This window comes from Salvelinus sp. IW2-2015, unplaced genomic scaffold (assembly GCF_002910315.2).
Source record: "Salvelinus sp. IW2-2015 unplaced genomic scaffold, ASM291031v2 Un_scaffold4281, whole genome shotgun sequence".
In the NCBI taxonomy this organism is placed as follows: domain Eukaryota; kingdom Metazoa; phylum Chordata; class Actinopteri; order Salmoniformes; family Salmonidae; genus Salvelinus; species Salvelinus sp. IW2-2015.
The window spans coordinates 600-25,550 of NW_019945552.1; the positions used below are offsets into that span (position 1 = coordinate 600).

The window sequence follows — 24,951 nt, forward strand, 5'->3', positions numbered from 1 at the left end:
TCTCGTGCCTCTCTCTCTCGTGGCCTCTCTCTCTCTCTTCTCTCTCTGCCTCTCTCTCTCTCTCTCTCTCGTGCCTCTTCTCTCTCTTCTCTCTCGTGCCTCTCTCTCTCTCTCTCTCTCGCTGCCTCTCCTCTCTTCTCTCGTGCCTTCTCTCTCTCTCTCTCTCGTTTGTCTCTCCTCTCTCGTGCCTCTCTCTCTCTCTCTTCGTGCTCTCCTCTCTCTCTCTCGTGCCTCTCTCTCTCTCTCTCTCGTGCCTCTCTCTCTCCTCTCTCGTGACCTTCTCTCTCTCTCTTCTCGGCTCTCTCTCTCTCGTGCCTCTCTCTCTCTCTCTCTCTCTTTGGCCCTCTCTTCTCGTGCCTCTCTCTATGTGTCTCTGTGTGTTGCAGGTGTTGACCAAACTATGCTGTAACTTAATGATAGGAGGGGAGCCCTTACACCCTGGCTTGTTTGACCACTCAGGTACAGTCTCCACTTATGAATAGCAAACTAAAATATTTAAAATGTGTTCCTTGCTATTTTGACTAGGTTGTCCTGGTCTCTATGAAGTGGTTTTGGCTTGCCTCAGGTCTGATCAAAGATACACCCTGCTGCTTGGTGCCTGAATGCTGATAGCCAATGTCCCTTTAGTGTGTCGTGTATACATGGAATGCATGTTTAGAGCCGTACCTACAAAGGTTTCTAACCCATGTGTTACCAGGTGTGTTGGTTGTAGGGCTAATGTGTGTTCTCTCTCTTCCCAGGTCAGGAGGACTACGGAACAGTTACACCTCTGACGTTTAAATCACACCCGAGGGGGGTTTCCTTCCTCGTCGGTTTCTCCCGTTCTATGCCCCCTCCTCCCTTCGAAAATGTCAAAAAAGGTTGTCCTTTCTCTCCCTCCCATCTCCGCTTGCCTGCCTCTCTTCCGGTCCTCCTCCCCGTGTCACTCACACACTCTCTCTAACCCGTGTGTTCCAGTGGGTTCCAGAGTCACCCACCACTGTCCCAAGACCCCGTTCCTGTTGGTGGGGACTCAGATAGATCTGCGAGACGACCCGTCCACCATAGAGAAGCTGGCCAAGAACAAGCAGAAGCCCATCACTCTTGAGACGGCGGAGAAACTGGCCAAAGACCTCAAGGCCGTCAAATATGTGGAGTGCTCAGCCCTCACGCAGGTAAGACCACACACACTGTCGCACAACCTCACACACGCAATCACCACGCATGTATGAGCGAAGAGAGACACATGCTACACGCCCCCAGCCTAGCACATGCAAGTCCCTTCCACATACACGTTACATCAGCCTGAGTCACTCCCACACATCTTCACAATCCTGAAATCACACAGGACCCTTGCAGCTAAGTTTTCTCTCTTGTCTCTGGGCAGCTGAAGTTTTGTTTCAATGCTACATATCATCTGTCACGGCTCAAAGAAACAAGAAAGTGGATGGAGAACGGTACATGTAGAGTGTTGGTCCACGGACTGGCTGCGTGTTCTGATCTGTGTTGTATCCTGACCTTTATGACAGGGTGCTAGTGCCCACTAGGTGCTAGTGCCCTGAAACCACAACGTGTCTGGTTCAAGCCACTCTGGCTGTTCCCCGTGAATCGCTACAGTAGCAGAAATAGTTCCAAATGTCAATATGTACATTGTATTTGCGTCAGCGTAAGCCCACCTCATCTGGGGATTGAAATAAAAAGTTTCAGTTTCAACTAATTCATCTGGTTATATCGATAAACCTTTTATTCTTAGCCAATCTTATGTTTTATTATACATTTGTTGACTGTTGAGTTACCACTAGTAGCCAGTTTCAAAGCTGCAAAAAGTGTTTTTGAGGCTACTGTCAGATAAGCACATCCTTTTTCAGAACTTGTTAATAGCTTCTCCAATAAGTGACCGTACTTCATATATAACATGAGGAGATGAATGTGCTTATGTATTGATATGACAGTATATTTCATTACTATTTCTTACCATTTGAAAATATGGGTTTGAATTGCTAGCAGTCGTGCCTGTGTCAGTTACACAGTAGCAACTTGAACTGCAGCAAGGTAATAGATTTCAGTCTTACATTTTTAAATGCATTTTGTCTTATTTTACGGTTAAATTAACCCTGCATTGTTATACATAAATGTGAACTTTACAAAAACAGCATTTATCTCAGGTGTGCTTAAAGGGTACAGGAGTACAAAAAGCACCCCTTCTATACAGAATGTAAATGACAATAAAGCAATATTGTTTAATATGATCAATACTATCTTTGCATAATATTGTAAACTATAGTGTATATTTATACCCCAAACCATTGGTTTCCAAATATTTTATGAGTAGACTTTGCTATTGTCTTTTTCACCGTAAATCACTGCGCCAATTAAGCCCGGTATGCGCCAATTAAGCCCGGTATGCGCCAATTAAGCCCGGTATGCGCCAATTAAGCCCGGTTTGCATTGAAACATGGGGTGGTGTGTTTCTGTAATATTCAATGAGCATAAATGTTTTTTTTGTTCAGATTTAGAAACCTCTGTAGTCCAAGACTTTTGTGGGATATCAGGGCTAGAATACCTCCAAGTGGTGGAGAAATGCAAACAAATGAGGGACAAGAAGATGACTATTGGACGTCTACTCATGCACTTTTGGGTGCAATCTGATTGTTTTTTTGGTCCACCACCTGTACCTTTTTAACACACCATAGAGGGAGATTTGAAACTGTCTTCTGACAGGCTTTAGGAAGACAAGTTGAACTAATTAACAACAATAGCAGTACAGCAAATGTGAATCAGCGTTCAGATAATTCAATGAATGTTGCATGGCTTCTTATCCACAGAGGGCCAGTGTGGGTGCAGGTTTGTGTTCTAACCAGGCAATAACACACCTGATTCAACTAATCATGTCTTGTTTGAAGTCTATGATTAGTTTAATCAGGTGTGTACTTGTTGGCAAGAACAAAACCCCTGAGTCCACATTGAGTAGAAATTCTGTTTATACTGATATTGCCAAAAGTTGTTAAAGATACACTTGTTAATCCCACCACAGTGTCCGATTTTCAAAAAGGCTTTACGACGAAAGCATACCATGCGATTATGTTAGGTCAGCGCCTAGTCACAAAAAACACAGCCATTTTCCAGCCAAAGAGAGGAGTCACAAAAAGCAGAAATAGAGATAAAATTAATCACTAACCTTAATGATCTTCATCAGATGGCACTCATAGGACTTCATGTTACACAATACATGTATGTTTTGTTCGATAAAGTTCATATTTATATCCAAAAATCTCAGTTTACATTGGCGCGTTATGTTCAGTAATGTTTTACCTCCAAAACATCCGGTGATTTTGCAGAGAGCCAYATCAATTTACAGGAATACTCATCATAAACGTTGATGAAAGATACAAGTGTTGAGTATAGAATTAAAGATATACTTCTCCTTAATGCAACCGCTGTGTCAGATTACAAAAAAGCTTTACGGCAAAAGCACACCATGCAATAATCTGAGTACAGCGCTCAGCCACCATACAGATACCCGCCATGTTGTGGAGTCAACAAAAGTCAGAAATAGCATACAACATATTTACTTACCTTTGATGATCTTCATCGTAATGCACTCCCAGGAATCCTTTTGTTTGATAAAGTCCATTTATGTCCATATACCTCCTTTTTGTTCGCGTTTAGTCCAGTAATCCAAATGCACAAGGTGCGAGCACTAAGTCCAGACAAAAAGTCAAAAAAGTTATATTACAGTTCGTAGAAACATGTCCAACGATGTATAGAATCAATCTTTAGGATGTTTTTATCATAAATCTTCAATGTTTCAACCAGACAATTCCTTTGTCTTTAGAAATGAAAAGGAACAGAGCTCGTGCTCACGGCTGCGCGCATGACTAAACTAAAAGCTTTCAACCAGACCACTGCTTCAAACAGCTCTAAATCGCTCCCCTTTCATAGTAGAAGCCTGAAACAATGTTCTAAAGATGGTTGACATCTAGTGGAAGCCGTAGGAAGTGCAATCGGACCAAATTTACACTGTATATTGGATAGGCAATCACTTGAAAAACTACAAACCTCAGATTTCCCACTTCCTGGTTGGATTTTTCACAGGTTTTTGCTTGCCGTATGAGTTCTGTTATACTCACAGACATCATTCAAACAGTTTTAGAAACTTCAGAGTGTTTTCTATCCAAATCTACTAATAATATGCATATCTTAGCTTCTGGGCCTGAGTAGCAGGCAGTTTACTCTGGGCACGCTTTTCATCCAAATGTTGGAATAGCGCCTCCCAGCCATAAGAAGTTAACCTTTATTTTACTAGGCAAGTCAGTTAAGAACAAATTCTTATTTACAATGACGGCCTACTGGGGAACGGTGGGTTAACTGTCTTGTTCATGGGCAGAATGACAGATTTTTTACCTTGTCAGCTCGGGGATTCGATCAAGTAACCATTTGGTTACTGGACCAACGCTCTAACCACTAGGATACCTGCCGCCCCAAATCTCTGCGATGTGTCGTGCTTATGAACAGCCCATAGTGGTATATTGGCCATATACCACACTCATTCGTGCCTTATTGCTTATATAAGAAATGTCAGTTTGTAAGTTTTTAACGATTGGAAATGAATTGGATAATTTAAGAGGCTCATTTGGAACACTCATGGGTTTAAAGGATACACTCGGAACCCTCATATTAACCGCATGTGAAATTTGATTTTAAAATATATATTTTTTTATCAACTTCTCTTACAAAAATTAGGCAGTATATGTTAATGTCTCCACAAAACCTTCTGGTTGGCTTAATAGGTACTCTTACCCTGTAGATCCACATATCAAATGTATTTATATAGCCCTTCTTCCATCAGCTGATATCTCAAAGTGCTGTATATGGCCTAGTCTTGTTCTAAGTAGAGCAGCTGCTGTCAGCAGTCTTATCAGTTGGCCACATTCAGTAAGGTGCAATATCTTTAGTTTCAGACATTTATTTTTGTCTGAACTTGGTTGTAGACATGGATTATAACACCCAATTTTCCATCAGCCTGTTGCGCAGTGGTCTTCTTGAGCTGCACAAACAACCAATGTCCAACTCGTGGCAGTAAAACATTGTATTGGTTAACAGTCTTATATTAAAAGGCTGCCATTTTTAGATGGAGACATATAGTCTTTGTTATCATTCTGTTGAGGGGTAGGCAACTTGTCGGAGCAGATGGTCGGTTTCTAATCATTGTAAACTGCCCAAACATACCTSTCATACCTTCATTACATTGAGACACGATCACATCTCCTTTTTAAATGTGGGGGAATACTTGGGAGCAGAATTAAACACATTTTTAGCTGAATTCCTGGTGATTTTACGGTCTATTTTGACCAAAAACAAAAATCTGTCCTGTTGCCGACCACAGTCATAATRGATGGGAAAACTGAAGGAGTTCAGCGATCACCTCCCTCTCATACGGCCATCTTGTGTCCTATGGTGTTACTCAGTGGGAGTCGAGGGCTTTACTGTATCGGAAACAATGGGCCCTAGTCGATCTAAACTGTGGCCAAGTTTAGGTCTCCCTCCCCAACCCCATCTTGTGTCTCTTCCTCTCCTGCGCTGCTCTGGCGTCCTGCCCCACCGTCCTTCCTCTCTCTAGACCAGCTTCCCCTGCCGTAAGAGCTGCTRATGCAATATCCTGTTTCCTGTGTGACTGTTCTGCCTGCCAGTCAGATGTTGCGCCTAACCACGCGTTCTGGGCCAGATGTTCTTTGCACCTGATAGTGAAGGTTGAGACAGGGGGGTAGGGTCCTCTGATCCTAGATCTGTGGGTCAGAGAAACTTCTATCTCAAACGCTTCAGCTCCGATCTCGCAGGGCAAAATCTCCATAGTCTAGAGGCTTCCTCATCTCCTCTACCAACTTTAACTAATGTTTTACAGTAGATCTATCTTCCAGTTCTCTTTAGTTTCCTTGTGCTCTGTTCTTAGATTTTCCACACAATGTTGCACTCACTCTTTCGATTTCTACCCTCTCCCTCTGTATTTTCCCCACAATTTGTTCTTGCCTCTACTTCCCCTTCTCTTTTTCTCTCTTTTCCACTCCCTCTTTCCCTATCCTATTTTCTTCTCTCTGCTCATCTCAACCCTTTTTGTCTCTGTTTGCTGTGCTAACTGTTGTCGTTTTCTCCCCTCCCCTTTGTCGTTATAGCGAGGGCTGAAGAATGTATTTGATGAAGCTATCCTAGCCGCCCTAGAGCCACCAGAGACGCAAAGAAAGAGGAAGTGCTGTATATTCTAATGTCTTTCTCTCTTTGTCTGCTGCTTACTTCTAGTTTAAACCTCTGTCCTCGTTTTACCCAACCAACCACCTCTTCAAGCTATCCCCTGTATCCACTTCCCCTTTACGACAGTGTTACTTAATATTGAGTGTGCCATGACTCTTCCTTCCCTCCCCTTTTTGTTGACTTGTCCGCATGGCCTTACTGTGCTGGAGGACCGTGTCCGTTGCTCTTGGGTTTCCTCAGATCTAACAGTGCTGACATTGGGTTTGGTTAATCACATCACTTATCCTCTCAGGGCAAATCTCAAATGACACCCTATTACCCATAGTGGACCAAGTAGTGTACTTTGTGGGATTTAGGATGTGATTTGAGACACGGCCCATGTGTCTTCTTCTTAGGTTAGTGTTTCTCCTTCTGTTATGGTGTTGTTTGGAGAGTCCAGAGTTAAGGGAGAGTCTGATTTACTTGACTCCACAGCATTGTGATTTAAGCACCAATTCTACGAGCCTCCATGATTCCTAATGTTGTTTTATTTTTTTGTACTACTGCTGATGTATGACAAGACTGAGGTGTGACCGTGGGGACGTTTAGGGCTGTCAAGTGCCAGAGCCACAGGTAGAGAGTTTGGCCATCCTGGTTTCAACTGAAAAGCCACCACCAGTGTATTAGATAATGTCACTGAAGCCGCTGGTTTCAACTTGAAAGCCACACCATGATATTAGATAATTGTCACTGAAAGCCGTATGCTGTTTCAACTGAAAAAGCACAACCCAGTGATATTAGAGAATGTCCACTGAAGCGTGCTAGGTTTCAACTGAAAAGCACACCAGTGATATTAGATAAATGTCACTGAAGCCGGTGCTGGTTAACTGAAAAGCACACCAGTGATATTTAGAAATGATCACTGAAGCCGTGCTGGTTTCAACTGGAAAAAGCACACCAGTGATATGTAGCATAATGTCACTGAAGCCGTGCTGGTTTCAATGAAAACAAGCACCACCAGTGATATTTAGATAATGTTCACTGAAGCCGCTGCTGTTCAAACTGAAAAGCACCACCAGTGATATTAGATAATGTCACTGAAGCCTATGCTGGTTCAAACTGAAAAGCCACACCAGTGATATTAATATGTCACGAACCATGCTACGGTTTCAACCTGAAAAGGCACACCAGTTGATATATTAGATAATTGTCACGGAAAGCCCGCTTGACTGGTGCTTCAATGAACAAGCACACCAGGATATTAGATAAATGTCACTGAAGCTGTGCTGGTTTCAACTGAAAAGCCACACCCAGGGATATTAGATAATGTCACTGAAAGCCGTGGCCTGCGTTTTCCCAACTGAAAAGCACACCATGATATTAGATAATGTCACTTAAAGCCGTGCTGGTTTCAACTGAAAAAGCACACCAGTGATATTAGATAATGCACTGAAGCCGTGCTGGTTTCAACTGAAAAGCACACCCAGTGATATTAGATAATGCAGAAGCCGCTGCTGGTTTCAACTGAAAAGCACACCAGTATATTAAGATAATGTCACTGAAAGCCGTGCTGGTTTCAACTGAAAAGCACACCAGTGATATTAGATAATGTCAGACTGAAAGCCGTGCTGGCACCTTGGGACCGTGTATCGACTGCTACAGACCGTTGAACTTTACAGACACATTTCGAAGGGAAGCAATAGAATTAGAGCCAGAACCCAAGTAGCAGCATCACAGGACCCAAACTCTCTCTCTGTTGCACTCTGTCATGTTCCATTGCTGCAGTTCATATCTAGCCATTTTGGGAGTTTAAAAAGATTCAAAAGCTAATATAATTGTGTGGAATATTTGTGAAATGAATGAATAAAGGACTACTGAAATTGCTATCCTTTTCCTCTGCCTTTCCTTCCTTTATCTACGGGGACAGCTGGATAGCAGCTCAGTAGTGCTCGGTCGTTCTGGCCCCACAGCCTCCTAGACCAGTATGATATAGAGCCTAAACTCTGGATCAAATATGAGGCTTGCCATAGGTTTCTATAGGTTTTCTAGAGTTTCCCTGAACAGAGGATACATGGGTTCCTGCTCTGCTCATAAATCTGTATTGTGACGACTCACATGACATGCCCAAGGCATTCCTTCCAATCCTAAGCTGCTCTGACAAACAATAAGAAGAGCAGAAACGTGCAGCTCTGAACATGCTGCTCTGATTACATGTTGATCTGCAGAAAGTTATGGGAAGTTCTGGCTAACAGGGTCTTAGGTTAGCAGGTAAACCGTGGTGTCTTTCGCAACACCTTTTGATTTTAGTGGTCTGACTTTGGCATGGTTGTTCTTACTTGAATTCCCTTGGGCCCTGTGTGTGTGTATCTCTGAGCCATGTCGTCTCGTACTCCACTTTCTTGTTTGCCCGGCCTTTGTTTTGAACGCTCACTGCCCGATCCAATTGACATGACTCAACGCAGGTAGTATTACTGTTTTTCCTTAGTTGATAATATCCCCAGCCGTCTTTGTTCATTTCCAGCCCTCTATGAGGATGAAGTATCCCGAGTTAATTTCCTTTCATGTCTAATGCTGTTGTTTTAGTTTGTCACTTGATCTTTTGACCCCTTTGTGTTTTATTAAGTTGAAGCCCCATTGAGCCCTGTGTGTGTGTGTGACCTGTGTGTGGTGCCCTTCGTTGAGCCTTGTGGTGTGTTGCCCTTCGTTGAGCCTGATTGTGTGTGTGTGTTGCCCTTCGTTGAGCCTGTGTGGTTTGTGCCCTTCGTTGGCCTGGTGTGTGTGGTGTGTTGCCCCTTCGTTGAGCCTGTGTGTGTGTGTTTGCCCCTTCGTTGAGCCTGTGTGTGTGTTGCCCCTTCGTTGAGCCTGCTGTGGTGTGTTGCCCCCTCGTTGAGCCTGTGTGTGTGTGTTGCCCCTTCGTTGACTGTGTGTGTGTGTTGCCCTCGTTGAGCCTGTGTGTTGTGTGTGTGTGTGTTGCCCCTTCGTTGAGCCTGTGTGTGTGTGTTGCCCCTTCGTTGAGCCTGTGTGTGTGTGTTGCCCCTCGTTGAGCTGTCTATTGTGTGTGTGTGTGCCCTTCGTGAGTTGTGTGTTGTTGCCCTTCGTTGAGCCTGTTTATTCCTGATAGTGTTGCCCCTTCCGTTGAGCCTGTTGTGTGTGTGTGTTGCCCCTTCGTTGAGCCTGTTTGTGTGTGTGTGTGTGTTTGCCCTTCGTTGAGCCTTGTTGTGTGTTTGCCCTTTCGGTGAGCCGTGTCGGTTGTGTGTGTGTTGCCCTTTCGTTGAGCCTGTTGTGTGTGTGTTGCCCTTTCGTTGAGCCTGTGTGTGTGTGTGTGTTGCCCCTTTGCTGTGAGTGTGTTGCCCCTTTGGTGTGATGTGTTGCCCCTTTGTGTGTGTGTGTTGCCCTTTGTGTGTGGGTGTGCCCCTTTTGTTGCCCCTGTGTGTGTGTTGTTGCCCCTTTGTTGAGTGTGGTGTGTGTTGCCCCTGTGTGTGTGTGTGTGTTGCCCCTGTGTGTGTGTGTTGTGCCCCTTTGTTGAGCCTGTTTGTTTTTTATCCACAGAAAGGCCTAAAGAATGTGTTTGATGAGGCGATACTGGCTGCGCTGGAGCCTCCCGAGCCCAAGAAGAAACGCAAATGTGTGCTGCTATGAATGACCCCAACCCTCACACACACATGTACACCCTCCCCCTTCACCCCCCCATCCCCTCCTCCCTTGCTCTGCTAAGGCTGATTGACAGCCATTTACTCTGAAGCGAAGTATAGAAACAGACAAAAGTTTCAGATTAGACTCTGCAATAAGGAGCGATGAGTTGATCCAGGCCTGTGTTTAACCAGCGGACCAACGGGAAGAGAGGCACAGAAGAGAACCTAACCCAGCTTGTAACCGTGACTACCGTGGCCACATTCCCATTCCAGTTACAACAGTCAGAGCCTTCAGATGGACAGAGACGGGTGCATCTCAGTAGGCTCAAGTGGATTTCTCTCATTTGTTTCCCTTTCTCTACACTGATCTCCAAGTAAATAGTTAACGAAAGGAATATGATGGATGCCTACTGGGCATTGGCTTTAAACATCATTGAAGATGAAAGGAGACAGAGAGGCAGTAACTATAGTCTATTGAGATTCAGCCCTGCATTCAAGGAGAAGCCAAAACATGCCCCCTTTTACTCTCTAAAGGGTTTGAACCTTCCAGGTGGTTAAATAACACAGGCTGTCATACAGGTGACATAGGCTGTTGTAKGGTTGAAGTAAGCTGTCAAGGTGTCATAACCGCTCATTGGTGAAAGGACAGCAGGCTGATTTAAAGTATGACATTTATACTGTCTTTGACAGCTTTCCCTGTCAGTGGTGTTGATTTGGCTCTCAGCCACCTAGCTCCTGTGSACTTCTGATAGACCTATGCTCCACCTCCAAATGAAATGGCTGCCCGAGGGACAGCTTGACACGCTGCTGTATTAAGCTCCACCCCTCTTGACGAGCACATCAAGCGCCCAATCCCGCTGCTCCACCTCCAACACCACCTGATGAAGCAAAGTAGCCATTTTTAATTTGCTTTCTTTGCCAACGTCGCCCCTCCAAGTGACAGAACAGTCTGCCATTTTAATGATCAATCCCAAATCAGCCCCAAATCAGCCCCTGCCACCTGGGCTCTTCAGTATATCCAAATCAGCCCCTGCCACCTGGGCTCTTCAGTATATCCAAATCAGCCCCTGCCACCTGGGCTCTTCAGTATATCCAAATCAGCCCCTGGCCACCTGGGCTCTTCAGTATATCCAATCAGCCCCTACCACCTGGGCTCTTCAGTATACCCAAATCAGCCCCTACCACCTGGGCTCTTCAGTATATCCAAATCAGCCCCTACCACCTGGGCTCTTCAGTATACCCAAATCAGCCCCTACCACCTGGGCTCTTCAGTATATCCAAATCAAGTAGATGGGGAAACATTTTATGACCATATTACTTATACCGATCCAATCCTTTCATCACTGTACTGTAGGGGAAGAGGTTAGAGTAGACTAGGGACTGGCATTATTGAAGAACTAAAGGCATCCTGTCGCGATGGGTCTTGATGCGGGAATTGGCCTTTTGAAGCAGGGACCTTAAACAGTGTTAGCAGAAGAAGTGGTTGCCAGGCACCAAAGGAGAGTTAGCTGAACATTGTCTCAACGTTATGGTAACCATAGAACTATTAGTGAAGCTGACTTGTTCTAAGCAACGTTCTGTTGTGTGTACACCGGTGGCAGTATTTTGTCCCATTTGGATTGTTAATGAATTGATGCTTATAGCATCAGAATTCTGTGCCTTTCTCGGTGTTCCATATTGTCATGCTGCAATGGCAATGCTATTGTGCCGCCATGCTAGGTGTACCTCCTAAAGAATCTGTGGTATGAGGGACCGTGTCGGTTCTATTACTTGTAATTCTATGGTGGTAACGTTGTGGTAATGCCTGTAGGTGAGCCCCTGGTCTCCTCTGCGATCATAGGTTAACAGATTTAATAATAATGTAAGCTGGCACATGCGTCAATGTAGGCTCCAGATGTTTTTACCAAAATCTGTTTTATTTTTTTATTTTAAGAAGATTACTTCCTATCCTTTTACATTTAGGGTCTGGAACTCAGCTGAACTCTGACACACCAGCTACAAACACCAATGACCTCCAATGACAGAGAACATTTCTGTCAAACCTGGATTGTGATTGGTTGATTGACCTTGGTGGCTCCGAGGTTGGGTTGACGTCCAGACCAGTCTTATTGTTATTATAACTGTTGTTTTGGTGCGAAACCAAATGCTTTGTCTTACGTCTCTGTTCTTTGTATATGCATTCTTTGAAACAAATATTAAACTTATACCTTAATTGCCTTTACTCCTTTTCCTTGGCCATTCTTACTTATCAGGCAGTTTACCGGATTATGAGGTGGTGCTCAAGGGACAAATGCACTACATGACCAAAAGTATGTGGACACCTGCTCATCGAACACCTCATTCCAGAATCATGGGCATTAATATGGACTTGGTCCCCCTTTGCTGCTATAACAGCCTCCGCTCTTCTGGGAAGGATTTCCACTAGATGTTGGAACATTGCTGCGGGGAATTGTTTCCATTCAACCATAAGAGCATTAGTGAGGTCAGGCCCTGATGTTGGGTGATTAGGCCTGGCTCGCAGTCGGCGTTCCAATTCATCCCAAAGGTGTTCACTGGGGTTGAGGTTAGGAAAGCCGGTCAAATTCTTACACGCCGATCTTGTCAAACAATTTCTGTATGGACCTCGCTTTGAGCATGGGGGCATTGTCATGCTGAAACAGGAAAGGGCCTTCCCCAAACTGTTGCCACAAAGTTGAAGCACAGAATCGTCTAGAATGTCATTGTACCCTCACGCCTCTTTTTGAGAAAGGTCTAAGTAAATTGAGGAGTGCTTACTTAAAATGAGACTATTCTTTTCTACTCACGCATCATTAGGCTAATGATGTTTTCAGGGGGGATCCCAAAATAACTGAAGTGCTCTAAACAAATTAAGTTAGTTATGCAGGACATTCATAGATAAAACAGTAAGCATATTGTTTTTAAACGTGGTAGTAAATGCATGAGTATCATCGAGAGAAATTGGCTATCGAGGAGGGGAAGCCACGTCCGTTTGCCTGCTAACAAATTGACACTCAACCACTTATCTGTTTCCTGGTCACAGAGGAGAGCGGCCATAACGAGAGAACCGCACTGTCCCATTGCCAAATCAAGTCCTATGCACTTGTGGAGATCGAACAGGATTTGATTGGAATACGCAATATGGTGAAACTTCCACTCAGCCTATCAGAGGGCGAGTTGGAACTATTACCAATATGCTTACACCTGTCATATCCTGTCAGATCTCAAGTCCATAGGGTGTATGCACACCATGTGACAGAGCATCTTGCCCATTGATATTAGAATTTAATTTAAAATGATATATATTTAGGATACACATTTTTTTTTTCTTCCCCCCTCCACATTAATGCTACACAATACTGCACAATTTACCATGTAAACAAATGCACTTGAGCCGACTCACTTGATCCCTTTTTGCTGTAGCTTTCTGCCCCAAATTGCAGAATCATTAACCTATATTTGTTACTTGACACTTGTTTTGGGGGGTATCCCTAAGATCTGGAATACTGCTCAAGTCCTCCCCCCACACTGAGATCCTTCTGACTTGGATAACTACCGATTTCCAAGTCAGAGTCCCTGGCCAACTCATCTTTTTGAACTTCTCATTCTGTTCTTAATGAGCACCAGTCTGGTTTTAGACCAGGACATAACACTGTACCAGTCTGGTTTTAGACCAGGATGTAGCACCCTACCAGTCTGGTTTTAGACCAGGACGTAACACTGTACCAGTCTGGTTTTAGACCAGGATGTAACACTGTACCAGTCTGGTTTTAGACCAGGATGTNTGTACCAGTCTGGTTTTAGACCAGGACGTAACACTGTACCAGTCTGGTTTTAGACCAGGATGTAACACTGTACCAGTCTGGTTTTAGACCAGGACATAACACTGTTTCAGAGGTTACACTCTTCTTAGTTGTGCTCTGTTGTTTAGATCATAAAAGTCATTGTGCTGCATTATTTATTGACCTGTCGAGGGCGTCTGATACGGTTGACCATTTCTTACTTGTTCCAAGGCTGTCTGATAGATCAGGCATCTTCCAATTGGTTCCAGAACTAACGGACAGGACCCAATGTGTGCTTACTGACTATCAAATCTAGTTTCCTCAATATTACGAAAGGTGTGCTGCAGAGGTTGGTTTTGGGACCTGTTCTCTTCACTATTTATACAAATAATATTGGTCTACCTGTTAACCTCTATGCGGATGATTGGTTATTTACTCTTGTGCCCCCTCAGTTCAGAAGGCCCTTCATGACCTTCATGGTTTTGACTCAATTCAAAACTCGCTAACTGATGTTAAACTTGGTTTTAATTATCATTTAGCTTTAGTTTATGTTCTCTAGGTTTTGTAATATTGACCCTGGGAACCTGTGTATTTGCACATTGAAGGGAGCCCAAATTGAGAAAGTTCCCCATTATAAGTACTTGGGTATTTGGATTGCTGATAAACTGTCTTTTTAAAGCACACATTGACAAACTGATAACAGCTGAGAAATAATGTTTTCTTTTATTGAAATAAATCCTGCCTCACTTTGGAAAGCAGAAGGAAGATTGTTCAAGCAACGCTTCTCCCAGTACTTGATTATGGTGATGTAATCTACATGCAGCAGCCTCTGTTTCTAAAACCTTCGATTCAGTCTGTCACTCAGCACTGTTTTATCACTGGGGACAATTCCTGTACGTATCACTGCATTTTGTATAGTTCTGTTGGCTGGGAGTCTCTGACTACCAGAAAGGCCCAGCATTGGCTACTTTTTGTATATAAAGTGGTTCTTCAGAGACTCCCCCACTACCYCTGCTTACGTATTTAAGGATACGTTCTTTTTTTAAAACAAATAAATCTCATTTTTTTAATGCAAATACAATGTTATAGAAGAGTCAGGGCACCTTTTTGTTTTCCTCATCCTTGTTTTTCACAATTCCTGACATTTAATCCAAGTACAAATTCCATGTCTTAGGTCTGTTAGATCACCACTTTATTTTAAGAATGTGAAATGTCAGAATAATAGTAGAGAATGATTTATTTCAGCTTTATTTCTTTCATCACATTCCCAGTGGGTCAGAAGTTTACATACACTCAATTAGTATTTGGTAGCATTGCCTTTAAATTGTTTAACTTKGGTCAAAYGTTTYRKGTAGCCTTCCACAAGCTTCCCACAATAAGTTGGGTAAATTTTGACCCATTCCTCCTGACAGAGCTGATGTAACTGAGTCAGGTTTGTAGGCCTCCTTGCTCGCACACGCTTTTACAGTTCTGCCTGCACATTTTCTATAGGATTGAGGTCAGGGCTTTGTGATGGCCACTCCAATACCTTGACTTTGTTGTCCTTAGGCAAGCCATTTTGCCACAACTTTGGAAGTATGCTTGGGGTCAATGTCCATTTGGAAGRCCCATTTATGACCAAGCTTTAACTTCTTGAGATGTTGCTTCAATATATCCACATAATTTTCCTGCCTCATGATGCCATCTATTTTGTGAAGTGCACCAGACCCTCCTGCAGCAAAGCACCCCCACAACATGATGCTGCCACCCGTGCATCACGGTTGGATGGTGTTCTTCGGCTTGCAACTCCCTCTTTTTCCTCCAAACATAACGATGGTCATTATGGCCAAACAGTTTATTTTTGTTTCATCAGACCAGAGGACATTTTCAAAAAAGTACGATCTTTGTCCCCATGTGCAGTTGCAAACCGTAGTCTGGCTTTTTTATGGCGGTTTTGGAGCAGTGGCTTCTTCATTGCTGAGTGGCCTTTCAGGTTATGTCGATATAGGACTCGTTTTACTGTGGATATAGATACTTTTGTACCTATTTCCTCCAGCATCTTCACAAGGTCCTTTGCTTGCTGTTCTGGGATTGATTTGCACTTTTTGCACCAAAGTACGTTCATCTCTAGGAGACAGAACGTGTCTCCTTCCTAGCGTATGATGGCTGCGTGTTCCCACGGTGTTATACTTGCTTACTATTGTTTGTACAGATGAATGTGGTACCTTCAGGCGTTTGGAAATTACTCCCAAGGATAACCAGACATGTGGAGGTCTACAATTTTCTTTCTGAGGTCTTAGCTGATTTCTTTTGAATGTCCCATGATGTCAAGCAAAGAGGCACTGAGTTTGAAATGCATCCACAAGTACACCTCCAATTGACTCAAATGATGTCAATTAGCCTATCAGAACTTCTAAAGTCATGACATAATTTTCTGGAATGTTCCAAGCTGTTTAAAGGCACAGTCAACTTAGTGTTTGTAAACTTCTGACCCACTGGAATTGTGATACAGTGAATTATAAGTGAAATAATCTGTCTGTAAACAATTGTTGGAATAATTACTTGTCACTCACAAAGTAGATGTCCTAACCAACTTTGTGCCTTCCTGTATAGTTGTGCCTTCCTGTATTATTTGTGCCTTCCTGTATTATTTGTGCCTTCCTGTATTATTTGTGCCTTCCTGTATTATTTGTGCCTTCCTGTATTAAACTGTACTTATGATAAGATGTTTATTCTATTCTACTGAGCCATTTACTTTTTTAACATTTTATTTCTTATTGTTGCATCGTCAAGAAGGAACCTGCAAGTAAGCGTTTCGTTTGGACGGTGTATCCTGTACATCCGATGAAGAAAACTGGAAACTTGGTTCACGCAGCTTGTTGTCCATTAGCCAGTCGGCGTTTCTCAACGAGTTCAAGGCACGTGAATGCATCCATCTGGGATTTACAACTTCACAACTGATCAATTCCAACCTCACACTTGACYACCAACTCAGCACAGCATAATGTTGAACATGCCCAGTATGTGTTATTAGTGGATGTGTTCGGGTTGTGAGGCAACTGAAGATGACGACAGACAGAAGTCGAGGGGGGAGGTGCATCTGCGACAGCCGAAAGTCGGACACTGTAATGGTTTTTCAACAGTAAGGCTCAGAAAGAAATATGGCTGTGTGAACATAGTTGCCGTTTAAGTTTCTCTTTTTAATGTCGAAATAAGTCGAACCCCCTATTTCACACTCTCAAACTGAAATCATGTGTACACTGTCCAATCAATTGGTGAGCGAGATGGTCTCCAATATCACATTCATTTGTAGGATACACAGGGGTGTGTATTCATGGATGCCAAGGGAAGCCAGGCTTACCAATAAAAAATAATATATATTTTATCTTTTGTCCCTCTGTGTTTCATAATTTTCCTTCAATTTGCAAGAGACAATGTATCTCACCAGAGAAAGTGAAACAGTGCCCCTCTGTGTCTGTATCTAGTCCATCTTTCTGATGCGGTCTGCTCAAAGTCTTATTTTTGCCACCCGTAGCATTGAATGCAATCGAAGCCAGTGAGCATTTAGCATCCCTTGATATTTTTTGTTATACAATAACAGCCAATCAGTGTTGAGCTTCACACCAATCACATCAAGCCAAAAGTAATTTGACAGAAAGGTTATTTTTTCTTTCTTCTCATTGTGTTGTTGACCTCTAATGGCTAGCTAGCTAAAATTGTCCCTTTCCTAAATTAGCCATCGACGGAGATAAGGATTTGGACATGTGATTTTACTTAAATTTCTGCTACGACCAGATTAACAATGCATTCTGATCCAACCATAATTCATATGTTGTGCTTCTGGCCTGAGAGGATGGAAGTTTATATGTAGCTGATGTAGTAGCTCATCGTTGTCCATGAAAGAAAGTTAGGCTAGCAGGCAAGGATTTTAGCCAGGTACTAGGACCTCAAAAACTAAAAGTGTGTACTGTATGACAGAGTCAGACTGTTTGGCAACATGAAATAGAGGAGGATGGCATTGGTGTTTCTCTACAAGTAGGGTGCGTCATGTTTTTTCTACTTACACACACATACACACGCTTTGAGGACAATAGTGTCACTGACACGGCCCGCTACCAAATCTGCGGCTCTCCTTCCCGCAGCCAACGTGAGTAAAACGTTTAAACGTGTATAACGCAAGGCTGCAGGCCCAGACAGCATCCCCAGCCGCGTCCTCAGAGCATGCGCAGACAAGCTGGCTGGTGTGTTTAAACATATCAATCAATCCTTATCCCAGTCTGCTGTTCCACATGCTTCAAGAGGGCCACCCTTGTTCCTGTTCCCAAGAAAGCTAAGGTAACTGAGCTAAATGACTGACGCCCAGCACTCACTTTCGTCATCATGAAGTGCTTTGAGAGACTAGTCAAGGACCATACACCTCCACCCTACCTGACTAGACCACTCCAATATGCTTACCGCCCGAGGCTCACAGACGATGCAATCCACGATCACACTGCCCTATCCCATCTGGACAAGAGGAATACCTATGTAAGAATGCTGTTCATCGACACAGCTCAGCATTAACACCATAGTACCCTCCAAATCCTGATTAAGCTCGAGCCCTGGGTCTCCGACCGCCTGTGCACCTGGGTCCTGGACTTCTGACGGGTCGCCCCAGGTGGTGAGGTAGGAAACAACATCTCCAACCCGCTGATCCTCAACACTGGGGACTCACAAGGGTGGTTCTCAGCCCTCCCTGTACCCTGTTCACCCACGACTGCGTGGCCATGCACGCCTCCAACTCAATCATCAAGTTTGTGGACGACACCACAGCGGTAGCTGATTACCAACAACGACGAGACGGCCTACAGGGAGGAGATGAGGGCCCTCGGAGTGTGGTGTCATGAAAATAACCTCACACTCAATGTCAACAAAACAAAGGAGATGATTGTGGACTTCAGGAACAGCAAGAGGGAGCAGCCCCCCATCCACATCGACGGGACAGTAGTGGAGAGGGTAGTAAGTTTTAAGTTCCTTGGCGTACACATCACCGACAAACTGAATTGGTCCACCCACAGACAGCGTTGTGAAGAAGGCGCAACGCGCTCTCAACCTCAGGAGGCTGAAGAAATTCGGCTTGTCACCAAAAGCATCACAAACTCTACAGATGCACAATCAAGAGCATCCGTCGGGCTGTATCACCGCCTGGTACGGCAACTGCTCCGCCACAACCGTAAGGCTCTCCAGAGGGTAGTGAGGTCTGCACAACGCATCACCGGGGCAAACTACCTGCCCTCCAGGACACTACACCACCGATGTCACAGGAAGGCCATAAGATCATCAAGGACAACAACCACCCGAGCCACTGCCTGTTCACCCGCTATCATCCAGAAGGCGAGGTCAGTACAGGTGCATCAAAGCAGGACCGAGAGACTGAAAAACAGCTTCTATCTCAAGCCATCAGACTGTTAAACAGCCACACTAACACATAGAGGCTGCTGCAAAACATACGGACTCAACTCCAGCTCACTTTAATAATGGATTGATGGAAATTTATAAAATGTATCACTAGCCACTTTAAACAATGCCACTTAATATAATGTATATGTATATACTGATCTATATATCTCTACTGCACTTGCATCTTTATGTAATACATGTATCACTAGCCCAACTATGCACTTTTATGTTTACATACCCTACATTACTCATCTCATATGTATATACTGTACTCATACCATCTACTGCCTATGCCATTCTGTACCATCACTCATTCATATATCTTTATGTACATATTCTTTATCCCTTTACACTTGTGTCGTTGTGGAATTGTTAGGTTAGATTACTCGTTGGTTATTACTGCATTGTCGGAACTAGAAGCAAAAGCATTTCGCTACACTCACATTAACATCTGCTAACCGTGTGTATGTGACAAATAACATTTGATTTGATTTGAGTGACCGAAAGTATGTATGTCAGATCTGCACTGAAACAGACCACAAGACCCACAATACAACCCTATAGAGGAAGAGTGTGGAGAGAGGAAGGCTCACCTGCGGAAGCCAAGGGGGAAAGCACAGCAGATGATCCAGCGAGTGCAGAAGGTTAAGGAGATCCAACACTCCGTAGAGCTCAGCAAGAGAGAAAAAGAGATGGAGATAGCGGGCAGTGTTGAGGTCTTCACTGGTGCGATTCATTGACAGAAGCCAAATTGAGCTAATTGAGGTCATTGAGGAGAAGCAGAGAGCAGCAGAGAGGCAGGCTGAAGGCCTCATTAAAGAGCTGGAGCAGGAAATCACTGAGCTACAGAGGAGACGCACTGAGCTGGAGAAACTCTCACACTGAGGACCACCACCTCCTCCAGAGCTCCCCATCGCTCTGCACCCTTCCATCCACCAAGGACTGGTCTGGGATCAGTGTTCACACTGAGCTGGAGAAACTCTCACACTGAGGACCACCTACTCCAGAGCTCCCCATCGTTCTGCACCCTTCCATCCACCAAGGACTGGTCTGGGATCAGTGTGCACAGCAGTCTGTGTGTGGGGACTGTGATGAGAGCCGTTTCTCATATGGAGAAGGCACTTACTAAAGAGATGGAGAAGTTGCCTGAAATCAAACTGAAGAGGATACAACAGTATGCAGTGGATGTGACTCTGGGCCCTGGTACAACTAATCCCTTTCTCATCATATCTGAAGACAGAAAACAAGTGAGGTATGACAACATAATCCAGGATCTGCCTACAAACCCAGAGGGGTTTGATCCTGCTGTGTGTATCTTGGGAAAGGAGCAGTTTTCCTCAGGAAGATCCTACTGTAAGGTCCAGGTGGAAGGGAAGATCCTACTGTGAGGTCCAGGTGGAAGGGAAGATCCTACTGTGAGGTCCAGGTGGAAGGGAAGATCTACGTTAAGTCCAGGTGGAACGGAAGATCCTACTTGAGGTCCAGGTGGAAGGGAAGATCCTACTGTGAGGTCCAGGTGAAGGAAGATCCTACTGTGAGGGCCAGGTGGAAGGGAAGATCCTACTGTGAGGTCCAGGTGGAAGGAAGATCCACTGTGAGGTCCAGGTGGAAGGAAGATCCTACGGAGCAGTGGAAGGGAAGATCCTACTGTAGAGTCCAGGTGGAAGGGAAGATCCTACTGTGAGGTCCAGGTGGAAGGGAAGATCCTACTGTGAGGTCCAGGTGGAAGGGAAGATCCTACTGTGAGGTCCAGGGTGAAGGGAAGATCCTACTGTGAGGTCCAGGTGGAAGGGAAGATCCTACTGTGAGGTCCAGTGTGAAGGGAAGATCCTACTGTGAGGTCCAGGTGGAAGGGAAGATCCTACTGTGAGGTCCAGGTGGAAGGGAAGATCCTACTGTGAGGTCCAGGTGGAAGGGAAGATCCGCTGGGCTTTAGGATTGGCCAGAGAGCCCATCAACAGGAAGGGGAGTATTACGCTAAATCTAATAAATGGGTTCTACACTGTAAGGCTGAGGAGGGATGAGAATGTGGCTAATGCAGAACACGGTGTACCTCTCTCACTGAATGAGAAGCCCCGGAATGCTGGGGTGTATGCAGATTATGAGGAGGGGGAGGGCAACCAATGTGGAGGCCAGGTTTCATGTGTACTCTTTCACTGGCTGCACCTTCACTGAGAGGCTGTACCCATTCTTCTTTGCAGGTGATAATAATGGTGGTAAAAACACAGCACCAATTTTCATCTGTCCTATAAGGCCCTTAGCTTAGTTTGACATCAAATGGGTTTTTGCAATGTGAGGCTCTAAATCACAACCAAAGTGTAAATATTCAACATTCCAATCATACTGAGAAAAAGGCAATGTCTAAGTTAAGTTTCATCACTGTATCCTCCGTACTAATCACAATCCAGGAAGCTGTTGCGCATGCAGTCTTTCAAGGATGTTACATTCTTGAGTATATGTAGAACAATCCTTAACCACCAGGGTGCGCCGTTTGACCACAGGTGAAACATACTGCTCTCACTGCTGCCATCTGCTGGAGAAGAAAAGATCCGACAGCGAAATGGATAAATGTTTTGCCTCCATACTCATTACATTAAACTAAAGATGAAAAGATCAAGTCTGTGTTGTCTGGTTTTATTGATGGGGTGGTTTGTGATGAAACACACAAACATGCACATGGGTACACAGATGCTGGCAAACACACACCACAGAATTGGAATTCCTCAAATCGTTGTAGACGAGGGAGAACTCCCAGGGTAGGTGACCCAGATTATCTGGCCCTAAGGGGGGTATAAATATGCCCCCCTACACACACCCCTCCACCCCTGCGAGGCCTTCACACATTCCGTGCATTTCTGGACTGCTGTCTGTCAGCGCCTTCTTACGCTAAAGAGCAACTGACAGCCATTAATTATCCCACAGGCTGAGGTAAGGGCATTCCTATATGTGATGGTGTGTTAGCTAGGGGTAGACACCTGCAGAGGAGACATTTAGATAACACTGTCGCTGTTGCTATCCAAGCACACAGATTAGTGGTCATAAAGTCATAGTGGTGATACCAAAACCTGCTGATATCAAGGTCCAGGCCTGTTATACTTCACATTATACTGCAGAACTAGAAAAAAAAAAGTATTTTCTCCATTACTTTCTATGATAAGCTGTGTGTTCGCCAGTACAAGTATCATGTACTCTTCAACTCACGTAACTCATAAGATCAGAACCCCATGGGCACAATCACCACCATCACAGCTGAGCTGGTGGTCTGGCGTAGCCAAGCTCTTATCCTGTCTCTCTCTCGTTCTCTCTGTGTCAGTGCGGTGTGTGTTCAGGACAACCAGGTCTACAAGCAGAACTTAAAACAATTTGACAAACAGTTGAATTCATGAGTTTTATTGACAAATAAATGTCAATAAAAATATGAAGGACCAACTAGTCAGTGACAACTCTTTGGAGTTTGACAGTATTATAGGCACAATGTCCTTCTTGGATCTTCTTTGTAGAAGAACCCTTTACCTTCTAACGACAGCTGCGTAGCTTGTGAGAGTCTCAGCTTTCCATAGATACAGTAGCTTTTAATAGTTTGTATCTCAGACCATTCGGACTACAGACCATTCGGACTACAGACCATTCGGACTACAGACCATTCAGACTACAGGCTCTAGTTCAGCCCCCGTTAATCACACAGACTATTGGTTGGTACCAATGGATGTAGAAGAAAAAGAGGAATCAACCCAGAAGTATGTAGCTCAAACATACAATGTGGTGTTAGAATTATAGATTGTGAGTCCCACCTGTGTCGCGGTGGGACTCATTGGGTTAATGTAGAGCTGAGTGAAGAGTCCCACAAGACTCATTGGGTTAATGTAGAGCTGAGTGAAGAGTCCCACAAGACTCATTGGGTTAATGTAGAGCTGAGTGTCCCACAAGACTCATTGCTCTTCCTCATTACTGACAGACGGGTTTAAGTATCTCCTCCGGGAGGGCCAATCAAGATCAAGCCTGTCTAAATGTCCCCTTAGGGACAGCCAATCAGGATCGAGCATGTTTAAACGTCTCCTCTGGGACAACAAATCAGAGCTTGGAAATAACAGAACCACAAGAGGAACCCTTCAACCTGGGACACACAGCTGGCGGAGAGGTTCCAGGATGTGAATAGTGAGAGAAGCGCAGTGCTGAACACTAGAACTGTGGGTGCTATGCAACGTTTTACGACTTGAGCGTTTTACGATGATCTCCACAGAAGATGACTTATGATGAAAAGCACAGTCAAGGTTTTAGCAGTTTATTAAAGCACTACAGTAAATGACTGTACAGATATGTCTAGGAGACGTGTGTGTGTGTGTGTGTGTGTGTGTGTGTGTGTGTGTGTGTACTGATGTCCCTGAATGGACAGTTTCTGCTGACTCACTTTTTCCTAAAGAACCCCGGCTGAATCAGCCAGGACAGGAGATGGAGCTGGGGAGAGGAGCAGCAGAGCGAGGAAGGGGAGAAGAAGAGACAGAGACAGATGCTGATCAGTGTGACAGATGGTGTAGTGACATCACTGATAACACACATCTCCTCGCTAGAGTGGCATAATGCAGCTACCAGGAAAACAGCATGGATTCCAGATCATGGAGTAACTATATGTTGGCATCAGGCGTTGCTTTGGGTAGCGTTCCCATTTGGTCGGTCCAATCTTCCAGGCATGCGGTCATTGTGGTCAGCCTGCTGTTGTCTTGCCAGTAACTTGTTTTATATGGGCTCAGCTGCATCTATCTTCTCCATGCTGGTGGGTTGTTTCCTTTTTCCTATGGGGTTTTTGGGGACTCAGTATTGGTTCCCCACATTTGTTCCTTGGGGCCAGCTGCAAACTGGCGAACCCTCTCTCTCCTTACACTACTACGTACATACATGTCTGTGTGGTACCACCTATGATGACCATTCTTTCCCTTTCAGGCACGGACTGTGCCTTTGTCCGGCAAACACTACATTCTCCACGGTGGATCAGAGATGTGTGCAGATGATTCCTCTCAACAACCTTGGACAGTTGGCCCAGCACACTGTGGAATGTATCTGTGGCGTGGTCAGTGATCAGTGGGGAAGACGACTGTGTGTGTGTGTGTGTGTGTGTGTGTGGTGTGTTGTGTGTGTGTGGTGTGATGTGTGCTGTTGTCTTTTTCGTGCATGCACTTTGTGTAGTGCTCCTGTTGTCGTTTGTGTTTTGCTTGTTCGCTTGGTTGTTTTGGTTGTCTCTGTTCTTTTGTGTTAGTCCGGTGTGTGGTGTGTTTGGGGCTGTGCTAATAGTGACATCTGAGGTCAGCAGGAAGACGTACCATGAGAGTGTTCAACATGTATTTGTTAAAGCTCGTCTGGTGACTGTATACCATATTATCACAAATAGCTGTTGCCGTGTGACAAGGCAGCTGTATCCATGATCTGCCACAAACAAGCCCCTCATGCAACCGACAGTAAGCCGGCTGCACAGACAATCTTTCACTCTCCGTTTGTCTTCTATTCCAATGTCTAATGGCATCCTAGCCTTATGCACCAAGACTGAGTTGTAATGGAAATTGATATGTGAAAGTGACTAGTAGGCGGATTGTTCTGTCTTACGTTATGAATAACTATATTATTCCATGGAAATAGTAAACACTCAACAAAATGAACTCCTGGTGCCCTAAAAAAAGGACGCACAAGCCATGCTGCCTTTTCCAAGTTACAACGCGAAATCAGATAACTGCAGAAATACTTGCGCAATACCCACTCTCCTCACACCATAGAGTTCTGACACTTTAGAACCTGTGATGATGAGAATGTGAATAATCACTAGACAACGTGGAGTTGTCAAAACGTATCAGAAAAATGAGCGCCTGCGTGAGAGCCCAGCAGCAAGGAGGGAGAACATATCTAAACCAAACTTTTAAACGGTATGTCAA

General features: G+C 44.4%; 1 protein-coding gene and 1 long non-coding RNA gene across 2 annotated transcripts; one reads left to right on the forward strand and one right to left on the reverse strand.

Moving 5' to 3' along the window:
- Window positions 1-386: 386 nt before the first annotated feature.
- Window positions 387-12,057, forward strand: LOC112077101 (cell division control protein 42 homolog; the record flags this gene model as incomplete). Its single annotated transcript, XM_024143695.2, has 4 exons — window positions 387-459; window positions 741-863; window positions 958-1,154; window positions 9,754-12,057. Coding segments are annotated over 4 exons (483 nt in total), but the record flags the coding sequence as incomplete, so codon positions are not given.
- LOC139026273 (uncharacterized) lies at window positions 7,124-7,818 on the reverse strand. Its single transcript, XR_011478033.1, has 3 exons — window positions 7,764-7,818; window positions 7,268-7,301; window positions 7,124-7,147 (listed from the first exon to the last, which is right to left on the reverse strand). It is a non-coding gene; the product is annotated as an uncharacterized lncRNA (long non-coding RNA).
- Window positions 12,058-24,951: the final 12,894 nt, after the last annotated feature.